Source organism: Pantherophis guttatus, chromosome 8, assembly GCF_059756535.1.
Source record: "Pantherophis guttatus breed Tessera chromosome 8, ASM5975653v1, whole genome shotgun sequence".
Lineage (NCBI taxonomy): Eukaryota > Metazoa > Chordata > Lepidosauria > Squamata > Colubridae > Pantherophis > Pantherophis guttatus.
In genome coordinates, this window is record NC_142070.1 from 40,273,551 (window position 1) to 40,291,430 (window position 17,880).

The 17,880-nt window shown below is 35.4% G+C and overlaps 1 protein-coding gene across 1 annotated transcript in view; it reads right to left on the reverse strand.

The window, feature by feature from the left end:
• The window catches only part of SGCZ (sarcoglycan zeta), a 579,653-nt gene that overhangs the window by 134,455 nt on the left and 427,318 nt on the right, over positions 1-17,880 (reverse strand). Inside the window, exon 3 of the mRNA XM_034442790.3 lies at positions 5,890-5,991. Coding sequence (XP_034298681.1) covers positions 5,890-5,991 — 102 coding nt within the window. The remainder of the gene's footprint in view (positions 1-5,889; positions 5,992-17,880) is intronic.

The following is a 17,880-nucleotide window of genomic DNA, read 5'->3' on the forward strand; positions in this document are numbered from 1 at the left end:
AGGTTTCTGAGATTTATACGTTAATACTGAAATGTTGCTTATGTTGCTGGCTAAATTCACCAGTGTTGACTCATAAATGTATCTCTGATTGACAATAGTTTAAATAGAAGATGACACCTGATTGCATTCCATATTTTTCATGACATAAGGAACCAAAGAGATAAGACAACATTATACAAAGACATCTGATTAAAAAAACCACCGAGGAATTGGAAATATTTGTTTGTAATGCTAATTGTGGCAGCTATTGTTGGGATATTAAAGGCAAGTACAAAGTAACCACTGTTTGGTTTCTTTAGCTGCATGGATTTGATTTCTGTTCTCAATAAATTATATTTTTCAGTATTATCAGAAGAAAATTGGGATACCTGTGTGTAAGATGCCTAAAGAAGAAATCTGGATTTCTCTCTCTCTCTCTCTCCCTGTGTGTCTGGAGCCAATGAATTAAATGCCTGTCTATATTATAATAGTTCAGGTATTGTTGAGTTGTGCCATTGTGCTTGAATAGAAATCTTTGACTGGTTCTTTTGCATTCCCAATGGAGTTAAAGTCAGAGGGGTGAGCATAAGATAAAAAGAAAAGCTGCAAAAATGGCAGTACTTTTCTATACCTTTTGGAAAAAAAGGCTTTTAAACAAAGAAGCTGTCACTTATTATCACCAATTTAGCTTTGTGTGCTATGCATTAATTTTATTGCCTAAAAATAATGCAAAAAAAAAATTGAGCTATGATGGGGAAATATTTTTAGTTTAATTTTCCTTTTCCAGAATTTTCTTGTTATAGCTTTTTCATTGTCCAATGCATCACTTTCCATTCTGATTTAGAACATACTTTTTTATCTTTCATTCTTGGAATTTGCCTGAACATATTATATAAGAACATACGGGCAAAAATGATCAAGCTTTATTTCACTTACCGTATTCTTCTTTCCCTTTAATAAAGCAGTAATTTAATCCCCACTTGGATATACAGTAGACTCAAGGGGACACATTCCACATTCAAATATATTCTACATTTTCCAAAGAAGTCTAATTATATGGAGACTCATTTAAATACCCATAAAATCAAATAAATTCTATTGAGGTCATTTATGTAACTATAAACATTTGATTGTGTCAAGCAGCACATCAAAGCTCTCGTATTTGCATTTTCTAAATACACTCAAGTGACCTCATTACTGAAGATTTACTTAAAGATTATGCTTCATTAGTGCCCCTTAAGGAAAAAAAATGTCTGAACATTTTATTTGCACATGGGCAGAATTAAGAGGAAACATCAAATTATCTGTGAACACAAAATATTGCCCATCATCATCTATTAAAGACCTAATCCAGTGATGTCAGCATACAGTAGCCCATTTCATATGCCCCATTATCTTTGAAGACACTTAATGATTATTTCAGCATCTGCCACTGGATTCTAAATAAGATTACAATCAAATAATGGTACACCTTTCTCTTTCTTTCTCTCTGTTACACACAAATATATAATTTGTGCAACTGAGGTATAGGCATATAGGTATGCAGAGAAACCAAACAATCTAAAAGTCTTACATGCTTGCATAATTGTTTATCAATAAATACATTGCTAAGGAAGCAATGTTAAAAATTGTCCAATGATTTTCTTGCTATATCTCTTGTCATTTTATATAGAAATTATATTCAACAGAGAAATTTCATTAAGCAAACTTTTCAGTGCATTAAGAAGGATGGACATTCTTGTCAAGAAACTAACTTTTCCTGAATAATAAATATCCTGTAAAAACTGTACCCAATTAATTCCAAGGAGCTAGAGAATCAGTGCTTATTGTAGATTTTCTGGCAGAGAAAATTTTAAAATAGCACTTGACAACTTCAGTACAACTATGCATATTAAAATTCTCTACACTTCATTGATTCTAAACATTTTCACATCACTCCTTGATTAATGGTTAGCAATGATATGCTACAAAGAACTGAAGAAGTGACAGGATATAGAGAAAGAATTCACACATCAAGTTTTCTAAAAATGTACCTTTGATTACTTTACCCTTGTCTTGTTTATTTCAGTTATTAGGTGTCATAGCCTAATTTAAATGATTAAACAATTATATATTAAACAATAATATGATAGGTTGAGTTTGCTTTTTTTCTGACTGAACTTTTCAATCTCTTTCTGATTTGGTTTAATACAACTCTGAATAAAGCCAGGTATTGGCAATTTCAGTGTAAGAACTGCCCTTGGCTAAATTTAAGCTTCTTGGCACAGATGTTTTAGTTACAGATATCTTTTCCTTCACTTGGCCAGTTGCCTGTGGTAGAAAGACAAAATGTGTGTATGTGTGAGTGAAAAGATCACAAAGAGAAAGTAGCTAACAGAAAGAGAGGAAAAGGATGTTTCAGAAAGTGAATATATTTCGCTTCTGGTCACATTGTCTTCTTGCTTCAAACCATCTAAAACAGGGGTGCCCAAATTTCTTCAATTCACAGATCCCTTCATGAAATTTCCAATTGTTCATCAATTCCCAACATTTATTATATGAAAAGAATTTAATACATATTTTATTTATTAAATTATTAAATTACATAAAATATTTCTTGAACAAGAAATACTATGGATGATAATAACACTGCAATGGAGTTTGGACTAGACAAAGGTGCCACCCTAACCATCAACAGGGGACAAATAGTGAAAACTGAAGGAATTCCAAAATGCCCTATGGAAATAAAATCAAGAGTCTGGATGAAGAAGACTACTACAAATACCTGGGCATTCTTCAAACTGACAACATTAAGCACACTGAAGTCAAGAAGAAGGTTAGAATTAAAAGTGAAGAAGATTGTAAAATCCAAATTCAGTGAAGGCAATACTGTCAAGGCAATTAACACTTGGGCAATTTCAGTCATTAGATACACAGCTGGAATAATGGACTATTAAGAAGAATTAAAGGGTCTGATAGGAACTAAGGAAAAACTATTAGATCTGATAGAAAAGCCAGAAAAAGAAGAACTAAAAGATCAGATACGAAAACTAGAAAAATAATGACAGTGAATCATGCCCTTGAGCCATGCAGCAATGTTGACAGACTCTATGTAAAAAGGAAAAAAATAAGTGGTTGTGGACTATTGCAAGTGTACCAGGCAACTGAAGAAGAAAAAATGGGTATTGGATGAATATTGAAGAACAGTGAAGAAGACACACTGAAGCTCCTATACCACAAATGCTTATTGAGTCCTGGAGAGACCAAACTGGCCTATAAGAAACGTCAAATGAAGAAAATATGAGAGACATGGCAAAGTAAAGTATCAAATGGTCTATAGATTAAAAAAAAGCAGGTAAAGAAGATGATCATAAAAACTGGCAATGAACATCAAAATGGAAGAATGATACAAAGGGGCTAATTTTAGGTGCATAAGACTAAATCTTAAGAACAAAAGCATTCAGAACTGAGAACAAAGCAACACATCCTGCCACTGCAAAAAAGTTGAAGAAACAATGAACCATCTAGTTAGCTGCTGCAAGAAGATTGTGCAATGACTACAAACAATGGCATGACAAAGTAGCAAAAATGGTGCATTGGAAGATCTGAAAGAAATACTATTTGCCTGCAAGCAAGAACTGGTGGGGCCACAAAATAGCAAAAGTCATAGAAAACGAAAAAGCTAAAGTGCTCTGGAAAGTACCAATAGTAATAGGTACCATGGGTACAAGGCCCAAACATATGGAGCACCACTTGAATACTATCAGCATTAACAAAAATCACCACCAGTCAATTGCGAAAGGCAGCTTACTTGGAACAGGTAACACTTTGCGACATACCTTTAACACCAGCAAACAATATCTGCCTATCCCAGGTGCTTAGGAAGGACTCAAGAGGTTGATAAAAATGCCAAATCCAGTCTAAACATCTAGCTGACTGTGTGAACAACCATAGCTATGTGTGTACGCTGGGATGGCATAGATTAGGGGTATCAAACTCAATTCCATTAAGAGCCGGCTCAGGATTGTGTTTGACCTTGAGGGACCAGGGAGGCCATGGCCAGGGTGGGTGTGGCCAGCTCAATGTTACTTGTATTGGGGATGCCTCAAGCACTCTGCCAGAGAAAACAGGATCCTGAACTCTGTTTTCAGCTGCAACGGCCTCCTGCCACTGTTTTTGCTGGCAGAGGCCCCACAGGCCAGTCATTCACTGTTTCCAGGTTGGCCCCATGGGCCAGAACTAAGTACCCCATAGGCCGGATCCATATGGAGTTTGCATAGATTGTATGTGAATGGGGTTGGAGATGAGGGAGAGCTCCTGGCACTGATAATTAATGCTGAAATGCCACTGGAACTTGTTTCCCCACTTTCTTCTGATTAGGTGATTCGGCTGAGACCCACAAGCCAGTATATACATGGCCATGAACAGGGAATAGGGAAAGGCTTGGAAGTGATGGGAGTAGGCTATAAAATTCCAATAGTGATGGGTAGAGAAAAATACAGTGACAGTTGATAAATGGGCAGCACACAGGGAACGAGCCACAGATATGCTTCTATGACATATTCTAGTTACCCAGACTCAACTGCAGGCCCTGATTGGCACAACTATGTGTTAATTTTCTTTTTTAATCACACAGTAAAACATACTGTGAATGTTCTAAACACTTTCCAACTGTAAAGGATGTACACGACCAGATTGTGTCAGGATATAATTGCAACAAACAAACCAACAAGTAACTCTGCATAATCTGTAGAAAGTGTGAGTGATAAAAAAAGTTGTGAATTGAAATCCAAGTCATCTAGCAGATATTAAGGCACAGAGCCTGTGACTACAAGGATATATACCCTGGGAAGAAATGAACTGCAATCCATAGAGATGGTTTACTCTTGATCGGTTTGTCCATATTATATATTCATCTTTTAAAACTGATGATTGATAAAATGATTTTCCTGCTAAACTTTTGTATATTCAGATTGTTCAAATTTTCATCACTAAAATTAGCACCTATTTTGTTCATAAAGGAAGAATACTAATAAACTTGCTATTGTATAAATAATGATCCTTACTAGGATCCTAGTATTACACTGGTATTAACATTTATACCTACTTTTGTTTATATAAGCACTCTCATTTTCCTACAACAATATAATTAAATATAAAACAAGCTTAACAACAAAACTATCCTATGTTCCAAATATATCAACTTTCTGTGACTACAAAATGTTGCTTTGGAATCAGTCTCTTCCTAATGTTGAGTTATGTATGCATCTCATCTGCTGTTGGGTTACAAGCTTAAAAAAAGAGAAAACACTTTTTTGGGGGAATACTGGTTACAGAAGTCAACTATGTGTTTCTGTACTTCAACATCTGTGTTATAAGAACTGTAAAATTAAAGAAATGAATACCTTTAGAAGACTACAAGCTAACTGATCTTGTTCTCTGTGCTTTTCAGAACTGATATTCAATGATATTTGTGAACTAGATGTATATGAAATTGTAAACTAGGAAAAAAAGGCTGTATTTCACCATTGGAAAGAAGAAAGAAGCCACATTTTGAAATGAAAGTTTATAAATTGGATTGGATCCATATTGTTCATTTTTTTTTCTTTATCACTCTATCAAACATGTTTGAAACATGGGAACAAATGCATCAACACTCATATGAGAAATGTAAAGCAACTTTCCCCGAATCATGATTTCCAGTGTGCTGACTATAAGTCTAATTTTGTCTGAACGATTGACTGAAGATGATAGTATAGTCAAAAGAATTGGCAGTCACATGAACATTAAGCTTCATGGTTGATTAGTTTGTAAACTTGTTTTAAAAAACATCTTGTTGGAGATACTAGCCTGTATAACAGTTTACTCTTTTGAACTAAAATCTTTCATTTTTTAAATGGTAATTGTAGCAAAACAGATGTTGGAACCTACCTTTCGGGAATGGATTTCTTTCACGTACAATGGAAGTAGAAATTCAGATATCCCTTCAAGTCGAATTCCTTTTTTGGTGACTCTGAGATTTCCCATTCCATCCTGGAAATGATAATACACAAATGTGTCTATTCATGGCTTATTTGGGAAGCTAGTCACTATAAACAATGCACTATTTTCTCCCATTAAATTTTAAGTCTAGAAGGCTACTTTTAAAAATAGTGTATATATTTAGGAGAAATAAAAACTGCTGTTTGATAACACAAGATGCATATTGCACAGTATTTATTGTTTGGTCCATTGAGCATAATTAAAAATCATTCAGCAGATACATTTGGGGGTATAATTTAAAGAACTCATGTTGCTATGCTTTATCTATGCTTTAGAAGTAACTTGTATCAATCTATATGTATTAGCCATCTTCAGCTTCAAAGTCAGTATTGAAAACTATATAAAAGGAAGGAGAAGATGGGCCATATGTAAAACTCACCAGGCCTTCATACAACCTCTCAGATGGATTCCCCATTGATGCTGGGCCATCTTTCACCCTAGTAATGATTTGGAGGAAGGTAAAAAATCAGGGGATGAGACCCTGCCTTCTAGTTTACTATGAAGTATATATTTCTCTGTACTCAGGGGACTTGTCCTCCTTCCATTTCAGATATGGATGGAACACTTTTATTACTTCCTATCCGAAGAACAGCATTTTTTTCTCTGGCCAAACTCCTCCTTATCCTGTTTTTCAAATATCTAACTGAGAAAAGGAAGAAGAGGAAGTTGCTACTACTTGCACTGTTGTTGCTAAAGGGCAGATTGAGCAGGAACACAGAAAGAGATAGCATAACATAGGGACAATGGCTCTTCCATCTTTTGCTTCCTCTTCCCTTGTATGCTCCTCTTCTACTATAACTCCTGTTGGGATCCACATCTTCATAGTAACAAGTTGGACAAAGGGGGATCCAAAAATGGTGTCCAAAGGAGACATCTTCACAGCCTGTATTCTGTTACCAAGGAAATATAGCAAGACTATATAGGCAAGCACATATGACATCTGCTTTTTAATTAGAATGATGAAAAACAGTATAGTAAATCTTATGCAGAATTGGACAGGACTAGAGGAATTAAATTCAAAAACTGAGAAGAGGTGAAATTCAGATTTCTTTCCCTCTGCCACTGAAGTTGTTGAGAATTCTCTCTTTTCTGTATAAAATTTCAAGATATTTCTTCTACATTCTTTGTCTTATAACTGGATAAAACGTTAATAGAATATTGACATTTATACATATTGCATGATTGCTGTACAAACTGCAAGTCACTTTCATGAACAGCACAATAAAATTCAAAACCAGATTCAATGTCCTCCTTCAAAACAGTAGAAGCATGGGCCCTTCTTACTTCTTTCCATCAGAAACATCAATCAACTTTATCAATCAACATCAATCAACCAATGTTATTCTGGCTTCTGCCTAATAACAACCATTTGTTAATGTGATTCATATTTATAATAACAAAACAAGAGATATATAGGTTTAATGCAAATACAACAATGAGAGAGAGAGAAGATCCCTGATTTCTATGTCCCCAGGCTTTCTGTTTCATTGTGTGGCTTCATAAGCCCTGTCAGGCTGCCAGACAGGTTGGCATTTGCCACACAATTATGTTTTTCATCTGTGAATGGAAGTGGGCCTAAGATTTACGTGGAACACCTCAGATTTTTTTTTTAAGCAAAAGGTTCTATAAGGGTATTGCAAATGTTGCTGTAGAAGAGAACGTACAGAAAGACATATGTTTCTGTCTCACTTGTCTGACATGGCAGAGTATTTCACTGAGAACAGTGTGCTTATATCTGTTCCAGGAATCTTTGAATAAAGGATATTAAAACATGCCACACTTTGTGGTACTGTGAATTCTCACAGTTCACCTTGTAAACAGAAGAGTTGAGTTCAACCCTTGCCCATATATTGTGCAAGCTAAGGAACATGCAACCAAATCCAACTTTTACATTTGCAGGGCTCAATTTTAGTATTTTGGGTTAGTTGACAAAAAAAATCTTTGTTTTAATGTCACCTTGCTTGTTGCAACCCATTTTCACCACCATCTGAGGAGAAAACAACTCTGATGCATGGAAGGGAATGACCAATGTTGAAGGTTTTCTCTTTCTTTTAAAGAGACAGATATTTTCTTGTACATGTTCAATATTAACAATAAAAATTGTTAAATTTTTATAATTTTGAAATTGCTCATAAGTAATGTCACTGCATGATCAAATGTGATGAGGAGGTAGAGGAGGCTGCCATTCAGATGCATCTTTATAACAATAAACAGTATATGGAAAAATTACTTTTGATCAGCTCCTCTTTATATTCTTAGAGACTCTGTCAGGGTCCATGGTTATATGTATGTATCATTCTCTGCAAAACTTCAACATAAATGCTATTGTTAATCAGGATAGTTATAATAAAATAATTGTGTTATTCATTTGTGTTTGTGTGTCTTGTTGGGTATATTTACAACCAGCAAATATCTATAACCCCCAATTCTTTCTTAAGCTGGTGGTTATGCACAAGCTCACCCAGAAGGGAAGTCAGTAGGATACACGCAATCTTCAACTCATGATCTATGATATAGCGATAATTCAAAATTATGATGGATCCCCCCATAAGGTACTTCTGATCCAATTCTGAAGTCTCAATGGCCATCCCTCCCCCATGGTTACATTTTAGGTACGTGGCAACCATCCTGCATTTATGGTTATTTGCAGGATCCTGTGGTCACAACAAAAATTTCTCATAGAAAACAACGAGTATTGTTAATGACCACAGATTCCCTTAACAACCATGGTGATTCACGTAATGACTACTACAAAAAAGATCATAAAATCGGATCAGTCACTTTATGACCATCATAACTTATGATCATAACATGCAGGCTACATTAAAGTCATAGGTCAAGGACTATCTGTGTATTTCTTAAATTAATTCATACTATTGTCTTTAGAATTTTCTTTTAAATTTCTGTCTTGTTTAAAATTAACAAATTCTTTTATGGTCTCTTAGCTAACTACACACAAAAAAAATCCAAACTCTGCTTAATTTTGAAGTCTATAAAGATTAAGCCAGGTGATGACAGATGAGAGAATTTAGCTATTCTTACCTGATCAACAAAAAGCTACAGTGATTCAACAGAATTTCTTTTTGTGTTAAGTCACACAAAAAAATTCAATAGAAATGCAAATACAAATTCTATAAATTGTAGTGATAAAAAAATGATGACTTTTATTATTGATCTACTGATTAAGTCAAGCAAGAGACATTGAAAACCTGAACAGCTTCCTCCAAAAATGGAATAGAATACTCCAAGCATGGGCTTCCAGAATGGGAGCACAGAAAGGGCAAGCAATATTGGTCCTGGCAGCTGGGGTCATTCCACAGATGATCAGGGAAAGCATAACCAGTAAACAAAATATCCGTTATTGAAGTCAGACAGCACAAGCCAACACAATGTTTCCTGAAACAAATATAAGATGACACTTTCTTCCACATCACATATTAAAGCGAACTGAATCTTATTTAGTATTGACTGCAAGACAGCATCTTCTGCAGCATCAGAGTGCTGCAAAATAGGTTTAGGACTCATGGTAGGCAGGGGTGAAATGTAAAATTTGTTACTACCAGTTCTGTGGGCGTGGCTTGGTGTGGGGAGGTAATGTGACTGGGGTGGGCATGGCCAACTTTTTTTTTTTAACTTTTCAAAGCATTTTTTCTAATGCTTTGAAAAGCATTAGATCGTCAGAGAGGCTTTTTAAAAAATACATCTCTGCCAATCAGGCAACTCAGCTGGGATCGTCAGAGACTTTTCAAACCATTTTTTTTACCACCTCTTCGGCCAAGAGGTTGCAGAAAAAAATGCTTTGAAAAGCCTCTGACAATCCCAGCTGAACCGTGTGATCATCAGAGGCTTTTTTTTTTTAACTTTTAAAAGCATTTTTTCGTCGGAAGAGGTTGTAGAAAAAATGCTTTTAAAAATAAATTTAAAAAAAAGCCTCTGATGATTGTGCGGCTCAGCTGGGCATGGTGGGAGGGGGGACACAGGGATTTTTGCTACCGGTTCTCCGAACCACCCGCCGCCATCGCTACCGGATCGGGCGATCCAGTCCGAACTGGAAGCATTTCACCCCTGATGGTAGGCTATATCATTTCAGTTTCAAGTCTGGTTTAGAAAGTCTGTTATTTAGCTAGGTATTTTAGATAGTCTTTATCGAGACTTAAATTGTTTAGTACATCATCCATTTCAGACATTAAGATTTATGCGAAAACTTTTTTCTCTCTCATTAAAAAAAATAAAATATGGCCTAGGGCAGAGGTCTTCAAACTTGGCAGCTTTAAGACTTGTGGACTTCGACTCCCAGAATTCTCCCGCCAGCATAACTATAACTACAAAGTCCACAAGTCTTAAAGCTGCCACGTTTGAAGACCTCTGGCCTAGGGAAAGCACAGAATGAAAAATGATTAGGTTTGTGAGGATTCAATCACATTACTTCTGCTAATACCAAAGAACCTTTAAAGCTTTTGGACTGAAAAAAATGTGAACATCGACAAACATTTCTAAGGATTTGCTAAAAGGATTTAATATAACAGAGATCACATGCAAAACAAAGAGCAGAAAAAGCAAATAAGATTCTGGCATAGGATAGATTGGAAGAGAACCAGTTTAATTCTGGGATTATCTCTTCCAGCAACAAGGAAATAGAAAGTCCTAAGAATATTCCTTTTCTTTTATTCAATAAAGGAAACTGAATAAAGTAGCATTTTATGTTTACCACTATGCAGAGCAGAGAGACAAGCTAAATGAACACACAAGAGCAAACTCTTATCTCATGTGGATAACTAAATGATCTTGAGAAGATCATGAGAACAAGTAAGACGTGAAAAGAATAGCTTTCTGATGTTCATACAACTTATATTCAGGCATATTTCACAAAAATCATATGGGTAAAGCTAAAGCGTACATGTCTTGCTTGTCATTTAAAACATTTTCACTATTCCAGTAGTGAAATGGCAGCTGTGGTTAGGAGGGCCTCTGTATAGCTTCATCCTGTGCACTAGTTATATGCCCTTTCCTAGCTCAACAGGCCCTACTTGCAGTCACTCATGCCCTTGCCACTCCAGATTGGACTACTGCAATATGCTGTACATGGCGCTGCCCTTGAAGAGTGTCTGGAAGCTTCAGCTTCAGCCGATACAGAATGCAGAGGCACAGGCAGTTATGTCTACAGCTAGAATAGTACACATTATACCTCCCCTCTGTGAACTGCCCTGGTGGCCAGTTTGTTTTTCTGTCCAATTCAAGATGCTAATTTTAACCTTTAAAACCTTTCATGGCGTGGGACCAGGTTATCTGAGCAACTGCTTTTCTCCACTTATATCAGCCTGCTTCATCATATCTTGCAGAGAAGAGGGATCTTCATTCAGTTGGTCCCAGGAGATGTGCCTTCCCTGCTGTAGCACCTACCTTATCCTTCCTCCCTAAAATCGATTGGTCCTATCCCTTTTGATATTCCAAAATGCCCTCAAGATCTGGTTGTGTGACCAGACCTGGGGATCTCATAAAACCAGATACTTGACTAGATGGCTCCATTGTTGGGGAGGCATTTCTGTCTCCCTTTCTCCCTCTCCCTCCCTCTTTCTTTGTCTCTCTTACACACACACACACCTTCCACTCAGCATTTTCCTGTGACTCTTGGCAAGGTTTTTCAAAAGTGGTCTATGATTGCCTGCTTCCTAGACCATGTTAGTAAAAACATGAAATACAAAATATCAAAAAGTTTATGGCAATTCATTATATCTGAAACCAGTATATTAAAATGCCATATTCTAGAAAAAAAGATTCATACATTCATTCATACATGAAGAGCATAAACTATGACATGTTATAAAAAAGTAAAGGTTCCCCTCGCACATATGTGTTAGTCGTTTCCAACTCTAGGAGGTGGTGTTCATCTCCGTTTCAAAGCTGAAGAGCCAGTACTGTCCGAAGACATCTCTGTGGTCATGTGGCCAGCATGACTAAACACCAAAGGTGCACCGAACGCTGTTACCTTCCCACCAAAGGTGGTCCCTATTTTTCTACTTGCATTTTTTACATGCTTTCGAACTGCTAAGTTGGCAGAAGCTGGGACAAGTAACGGGAACTCACACCATTACGTGGCACTAGGGATTTGAACCGCTGAACTGCCAACCTTTCAATCGACAAGCTCAGCGTCTTAGAGCTTGGGTATATAGTTTCTTTATCAGTGATTGCATATCGAAATGATTGTTTAAAACAGATTTTGAATTAAAGATGATTTTATTAGTCTGTTCCCAGTCCATGCACATTTTCTTCAAATAATCCATTAGTTCTATTTTGTACATCAGTTTCAACTTATTTATCAGTGTATCAGTTTCTTTTTGAGAACATTTTTGCTCTCTTTCTGCATTTTGCTGAGGAACGTGAGCCTACAAATACATCTTAGGACGCATGCATTAGTCTCAGAACTGCAAACGAAGGTGTTCCCTTTAGAAAAGCAGAGTCAGTGGAATCTTTGCGCATCTGTTATTTGAACTACATAGTAGACCTGTCGTCTACTTAAATAATGCCTCCAGTTGTGAGTTTGTAGTAATTCAAATATTGCTGATTGTTTCACAATGTACACATCAGCCTTCATTTACCGTGTAGTCTACAATGGTGCAGAAAGGAAAGGAGAATAACAAAGATTATCAGTTATTGTCAGTTCAATGCAATATTGAAACATTGCAAATTTTCCTTTAATCCCTAACCATGCATGCCAATCTTAGATGTTTATTCTCTCTCTGTCTCTCTCACTCTGTCTCTCTGTCTCTCTCTCTCTCTCTCTCTCTCTCAGTCTCTCCCTCCCTGTCTCTTTCTCTTGTAAAGATCAATATTGGAATGCACTATGAAAACTCTGTTTAAAATATCTTGGTCTGAAATTTACAGGACTGGCAGAACAATATTAGCCAGTTTGTGCTTATCGAAGATGTTCTTCTATATGACATCTCAAACTTGTGGAACCTTATACAACTGAAACTACTTATCATCACCCACATGAATGGGGACCCAGATATCTATGAAACCTTCTGCTCTAGGGAAAGTGAAATCTGATATGAGCCTGCAAAGGGAACCAACTACCAGTCCTAATGCAAAAGATCCAGTAACAGATGGGTTGTTTTCTCTGCTATGCCTCTCCTTCTCCATCCCCTGGAAGCAAGGTTTGTCCCTTTTGAAGACAGTTACCACCAGGTTCTTGAGCAGGACTTTTAGGATGGTAGAGTAAGAACTGCTAGAAATTAGGGTGGATTTATGTTCCTTGATATTTTAAACTAATAAGATGTTCTTATATGGTGCTTAGAGTCACGAGACTGAAATAGTATATAACAAACTAACAAAATCAACAAATCAATCAAACAACTAAGAATGATGAATTATTTGTATATCAGCAGCAGCCAAGAGAGTTATTACAGAACTGTGGAAAGGCAAATTGACACTTGATGTGCAGCAATGGATTGTTGATGAGTGTTCATTCTCTTTTGTGCGAACAGATTTTCTGGCAAGGAAGAAGATTTGTAAGCGATCCAGTGAAATGTTGTCAAGTTGTTTTGTATCCAAATATATAGCTTAATGCAATCTCTTTATTTTTTTAAAAAAACCTTAAATATATTAGATATACTTGTTATCATGCAAATAATTAATATTATTTGATATTAATTTTTGAAATGTGCAGGAAAAGGAACATGTTTTGGTTAAGGAAAGAATTTTTACTTTCCTAAGGTGGGGAGGGATGAGGTTTTCCAAGGGCAAAAATCAGTAGTTCAAAAACATTCAAAGATAGACCCATCACTTATTAAAAAGTAGATTTTATAATAGAATAGGGTTTTTTCATAAGCAAATATTTTAGTTTATATATATATATATATATATATATATATATATATATATATATATTCTTAAGTTTTCGCGGGTGTGTATATGCAAAAAATTAAACATGAAGTGGAAAAACACCTGAGATTTTAATTTTTTGCATATATATATATATATATATATATATATATATATATATATATATATATATATATGGAAGTTTTCACGGGTATATATGTGTGTGCAGTTAATATCTCGGGTTTCTTCCCGTGTAATTGTAAACATATCCCTAAAAGGGTAGTAGCGACGTTTCAACGAAATCACATTCGTCATCTTCTGGCTGAAGTTCTCGGTTTGGTGCTTATGGGCAAACTTCTATGAAAAAAGGCAAAGATGTATTCTGATTGGTCAACAGTGTTGTTGTATTCTGATTGGCTGATGACGTATATATATAAAAATCTTGAAGAGTTTTAAAGGCAAAATTTCTGGGGACTTTTCAAAGAGTGAGATATAACAGATTCAAAACAAAAGCAAAAAAAAATCTTACTTCCATCTGTTAAATGCATGCAGATGGTTTAATTGGGAATGATATGATGAGGTGCTGTTTGATGAGCCAGAGAACAGAACTTATCACTCTTTCAAAACATTGCAATAATTTAGTAAAATATTATTTTTATGATGAGTATTATCCAGCCAAAATTGAGCTGGATAATCTGATTATATGTATATGTGCATAACAAAAGCAGAATGGCTATGCTTCCTCTCAGAAAACTGGCCTGGAAAAGCAAATTGCATGCTGAAGATAGGAACAGACAAGACAATTGGCTCATCAGACTGTTTAGATGAATGTAATGATTTTAATCCTGCTGCGTCTGAAGGAAAAACTTGGGAACCATGTGCATTTAAATTTGATTATATTGTGATGCAATTTGCAACTCAAAATGTGTGCATAAAATGTACAGAAGCCATACATGTTAGAGAAAAGCACAGGCAAACTATGTCGTATGGAAAAAAAATATTTTCATATAAATATTTTATGTATAGCATTCATACTTACATAAATAGCTCAGCTAGACAGAATTTATTTAGTGAAATGAGAAGTTCAGCAGAATCAAAATCAACAAAATTTGACCTCTAATGGTCAAAAATGTTTGAAATATAACTGTTGATATTAAACACAGAAACAAACTGAAACACTTCTCTGTAGGAAAATATGCAATTCTACTTTTTATTACACATATATGGATGCAATGCCAATTCTACTTTCATGTCTTATTTTAGTGGAACTAAGTTACATTTGTATTTAGTTCCACCTCATTCAGATCGATAGAATGTTGAAAGTACAGTGACTGGTGTGATAAATATGGCCAAATTGTCAAATAATTCATTCTTTCACAACGTTCTCTGCTTATCTAATAATACATCAGAGCTTTAGGTAAATGAGGAAAAGGCCTTCCAGTAGCTGTACTGGAATATTGCAAAATGCTACTTAATTTAGTGACACATTAAATTGATTAAACTTCACTTGAGAAGTAAAAAATTTGCATTTGTCAAATGTGATATAAAAGTTCCCCTAACTATGAACTAATCTGTTAAAATAATCATTTTCTTTTGACTTTATTAAGATTATTCCTTTGTTACTAATGTTTGTCTTGAAAGTTGATGACACTAACACTTTTTCACAAAATGTAGGCAATTAATTACATCAAGAAAATGGCATTAATCATGACTATTAAATAACATTTACACTTGATCACACAGAAAAACAAATGAATTATAGGTATCGGACAGATATAGTAAAAAAGGACAAATAAAGGTAGAATAAATGCATAATTGTGAAATACTATTGAAATTGTGAGTTTTTATTTAATACCAAAATCTTTTAACATGACCCTGAACACAATACCCTGTTGTAACTCAGATTGAGATTTTTAGGAGGGGACTCATCATTTTCTTAAAATAAAAATCTGAATTATTTATTTGAAAATAGTATGTCATATAATAGATTAAATTGTGCATTATCTTTCTTTTGATCTTTAAAAATGCAGCATTGTATGCATACACATGTGTATGTGTGTGTGAGTGAGTGGTGGAATTTAAATTTTTTTACTACCGGTTCTGTGGCCATGACTTGGTGGGCATGGTGTGGCTTGGTGGCCATGGCTTGGTGGGCATGGCAGGGGAAGGATACTGCAAAATCCCCATTTCCTCCCCACACCTGGGGTAAGGATATTGCAAAATCTCCATTCCCACCCCACTCTGGGGCCAGCCAGAGGTGGTATTTGCCGGTTCTCCGAACTACTCAAAATTTCTCCAGAACCTGCTGAATAGCACCCCTGGTGTGTGTGTAATTTTTCATTCTTTGAAATGGGGAAAGCCTTTGAAATTCTACCGATTCTTTCTTTCTATTGCTATATGAGCAATGAGAATACAACTGCCTGATATGGTATCATCTAGTGGAGATAGTATATGGGAGAACAGGACAGAATAATCCTGAGGAATAGCAGGAAGAGCCACAACCAAGACAACAATCAGATAAAAGAAATCTGAGTCCAGGGCAGAAATATAATTTGAGAAAGCCTCTTAGACATAACACTCCCTGAAGATAAAGAGAGGAAGGGGGGAAGAGTGTACAGATTCTCTTACTATAATAATATTATAGTAAAAGTAGTATTACCTTGCATGTCTTTCTTTTCCAGATTGTTCTACTTTGGATGGCCCACAACTCCTGAAATATGGAAAAATGTCTCCACCACCACCAAATCCCAAATCCCAACCAATGCAATTTTTAAGTAGCATACGTTTCCAAATTTCATTTTAGAGACACACCAACACCCAAGGTTCTCCCCTCTCAATACGTATTACTTGTATCTTTACTTGTTTCACTGTCTTAATATGGCTAAAATGTTCTTATACATTTTCTATAAATGTCTTATACAGTTAAATAAATATATTTTAAAATGCAACCTTGGAAAAAAATCAAAGCTAGATACACATGTCTTGCAACTTTACCCATTTTTTAAACTGCCATGCTTGGAAAAGATAAGAAAAGTTAAAAGAGCACCAGTGAAGTATTTCAAGGGATTTATCTATATTTTCTCAGATCAATGTTAAGGCTATCCTCTTTGCTGCTACAAGCATTAGAGTTTGTCCTAACCTGTCCTTGAATCCAAATGTATTTTTATTAGGTTTAATTTATGAATGTCAAGTTCCCTGACATTCATTGTGAATTTCATTGATTAGCTAAAAGTATGTATACTTTGTTGGTTTATAACCACAAGTAAAAGTTAAGCTGTAACTGTGTCACAAATATGACAAAATTTATAGCAGTTTATCAGCAGTGAACAGGAAAAAAACTTATTGAAATGAAAAAGCCAAGTGCCTTCATTTCTATATTTTAGGGCTTGAATGTAATCTATATTTTTACTGCTGAATACATAATCATAGTGTTTTGAAATAACAGTGCATAAAAAGTGAAGGACTTGGGAAACAATTGTTAAAGAACTAGCCATTAAGTTTACCATTTTAAATTTTCCTATACATATTCTGTGACACATTTTGGCCAACATACTTCTGTATCAACATAAGTGCTGAACACAAAGGAAATGACAATAATTTGGTGTCTTGAAGATTCAAAAGTAAGTGCATATTGAAATTTAAGCTTTGATTACCATTACATTTATTATTTTAAAGGCTATCTTTCTTCCTTCAAAATCTAAAGGATGATCAACTTCTAGTGGAAAAAAAAGAGAGATTTTTTTACCCAAATCTATCTCACCTTTCCTTAGATAGGATGGCTGAGGAATTTTGTTAGTTCATTTTAAACTGTTAAAGAGGCCCATTATCCAATGTTAGCAATATCGTGGCTATTCACAGCTAGTGAATTGTTCTTCAGGGTGGCAACAAATAGTGACACATAACACTGGAATATTTAGATCTGCCCCTAATCTTCTCACTCATGTCTTCCAAAGATGTGCTCATCATCACTGTGCCTTGAATCCATCCACCTTGCTGCTGAATCTTGCTTCATCTTCTCTATCCTTCCATCTTTCCCAGCAGTAGAGTCGTCTCCAGAGA